Source organism: Silene latifolia, chromosome Y (assembly GCF_048544455.1).
Source record: "Silene latifolia isolate original U9 population chromosome Y, ASM4854445v1, whole genome shotgun sequence".
Classification (NCBI taxonomy): domain Eukaryota; kingdom Viridiplantae; phylum Streptophyta; class Magnoliopsida; order Caryophyllales; family Caryophyllaceae; genus Silene; species Silene latifolia.
The window spans coordinates 196,097,931-196,100,386 of NC_133538.1; the positions used below are offsets into that span (position 1 = coordinate 196,097,931).

Sequence of the window (2,456 nt, forward strand, 5' to 3'; positions counted from 1 at the left end):
TATTTCGTAGGCTATTTGGTTCTAAGCCATTCATACCCATCTCTGATGGAGTATCCTTTCGAGCTAGCAGTCCATTGATCATTCTGATAACCAGCCTTCATTATTTCCTTGACTTTACAAATACTTCTCCAGGACTAGGCTACACCAGCTGCAGGAGTGTAAGTGTGCCAGTCCTGCTGCTTAAGATAAACGTGACTTATCCATTTGATCCATAACTTATCAACTTTGTTATACACCCAGTCTATCAGTTTAGCCACAGCTGCATGTTGCAAAGTTCTGCTTTCTTTATGGCCAAGCCACCTTCATCCTTAGGTAAAGTAACCTTGTCCCAAGCAACCAAGGGAACTCTATGGTAATCTGAACTACCATCCCACAAATAATTCCTACAGATGCCTTCAATTCTTCTGATTACCCCCTTGGGGATAATGAACATCCCTGCCCAGTAGGAGTAAAGAGTATTTAGAATAGATTTTATTAGAACAAGTCTGCCTGCATATGAAAGCTTTTTTGCCCCAATACTCCTAATTCTATTAATCATTCTCTCCACCAGTGCATTGTATTCTTTCTGAGATAACCTACCAGCTTTTATAGGCACACCAAGGTATCTGAAAGGTAGAGATCCTTCCACAAACCCTGTTGCCTGGTGAATGTCATTCTTCAGCTCTGAGGAGACCCCATTATAGTACACTTCAAACTTTGTATTTCATAGTAAGTCTTGATGCTTTAGAGAAGGAAGAAAAGGCCCTTATCAAGAGCATAATAGACTGTGCATTGCCTTTACAGAACATTAGCAAGTCATCTACAAACATTAAATGATTGAGCTTAATCCCCTTACACAAAGGGTGGTACTGAAAAGGCCAGTGGTCAGTGGCATAGCCTATCATCCTAGTAAGGTAGTCCATGATTAGAGTGAATAGAAGGGAGGGAGATGGGGTCCCCTTGTCTAAGCCCTCTCTGCCCTTTAAAGTACCCAAATTGACTACCATTCAGGCATAAGGAGAATTTTGTGGAAGTCACACAAGTCATAACTTTCTGGGAGAAAATTTCAGGAAATCCAAGGCCATGGAGTAGTTGCTCAAGAAACTCCCACTCAACTGTATCATAGGCTTTTTGTAAGTCAATTTTAAAAATACACCTAGGTGATACATCCTTCTTCTTATACATCTGCACAATATCTTGACAAATCAACACATTTTCAATAATGGATCTCCCTTTAATGAATGCTCCCTGGTCCTCACTTACAATATCAGGAAGGACCAAGGACAATCTACTGCACATGAGCTTTGAAATAACCTTATAGATCATATTGCAACATGCTATAGGTCGAAAATGTTTAACTGAAGTAGGCCTCTCACATTTGGGGATAAGAGTAATGTTTGTAGCATTCAACTGAGACAGCAGCTTACCTGAATTAAAATAATCTTTAATTGCATCACAAATATCTTCACCAATTATGTCCCAACTGTCCTTAAAGAATGCACTAGTATAGCCATCAGGACCTGGAGATTTATCATTAGGAGTATTAAAAAATATAGTTTTAATCTCCTCATTGGTGATAGGGGTGCTTAGCTTCTGGGTATGCTCTGCAGTACAGCACCTTCCTTGATTAAGGACCTCAGTTCTCACTTTTTCAGTGGGATTCCTGCTACCCAAGAGGGATTCATAGTAGTCCAGGAAAGCCTCCTGAATGCTCTTGCTGTCAGAACAGATAGCCCCCCCCCCTCTCTCTGATTCTCAATTTGGATAACTTTGTTCAAGTTAAGTCTCTTCCTGATTGCAACATGAAAGTATACAGTGTTACTGTCCCCATCCTCAAGCCATTGAGTCTTTGCCTTCTGTTTAAGGAAACTGATCCTTGCTGGTTGTACTTGTTTTAATTTAGCAGTAATGTCCAATTTTTTCTGGATGAGTTCAGCATTCTGTGGATCAGAATCAATCTGTACTTGTACAACAGCTAGATCACTTTCAGCAATATTAGTGGCATTTTCAATATCAGCATAGCATTCTTTGTTCAGATCTTTGAGCCTAGGTTTTAGGGCCTTAAGCTTCTTGACCACATTAAACATCTTGTGACCAGGGTAATTCTTATCCCATTCCTCTTTCACTCTGGTTAGAAAATCAGGAGCCTTTCCCCACATATTAAAATACTTGAAGCTGGCTCTTCTAGTCATCACTATCTTAGTATCACTGACAGTGCATGGGCTATGATCAAATAAGCCAGCAGGATGGAAATGAGCCATCATATCAGGAAAAGTTGTTTGCCATTCCTGGTTGACAAGGAACCTATCCAACCTAATATAGATCCTTCACTGAGGGTCTTGCTTATTATTCCAAGTATAGAAAGCTCCTGTGGCAGGAATGTCAGTCATACCACAGGTGGCCAGACAGTCAATGAACTCATCCATATCATTTTGTTTTGTATTTCCACCCAGTCTCTCATCAGGGTTAATTACAGT

At 40.3% G+C, this 2,456-nt stretch overlaps 1 protein-coding gene across 1 annotated transcript; it reads right to left on the reverse strand.

Moving 5' to 3' along the window:
* Window positions 1-244: 244 nt before the first annotated feature.
* On the reverse strand, window positions 245-2,240 carry LOC141629760 (uncharacterized). Its single transcript, XM_074442713.1, has 3 exons — window positions 1,794-2,240; window positions 984-1,683; window positions 245-663 (listed from the first exon to the last, which is right to left on the reverse strand). Exons 1-3 carry the CDS (start codon window positions 2,238-2,240, stop codon window positions 245-247), a joined length of 1,566 nt encoding a protein of 521 aa, XP_074298814.1.
* Between the last annotated feature and the right edge of the window lie 216 nt (window positions 2,241-2,456).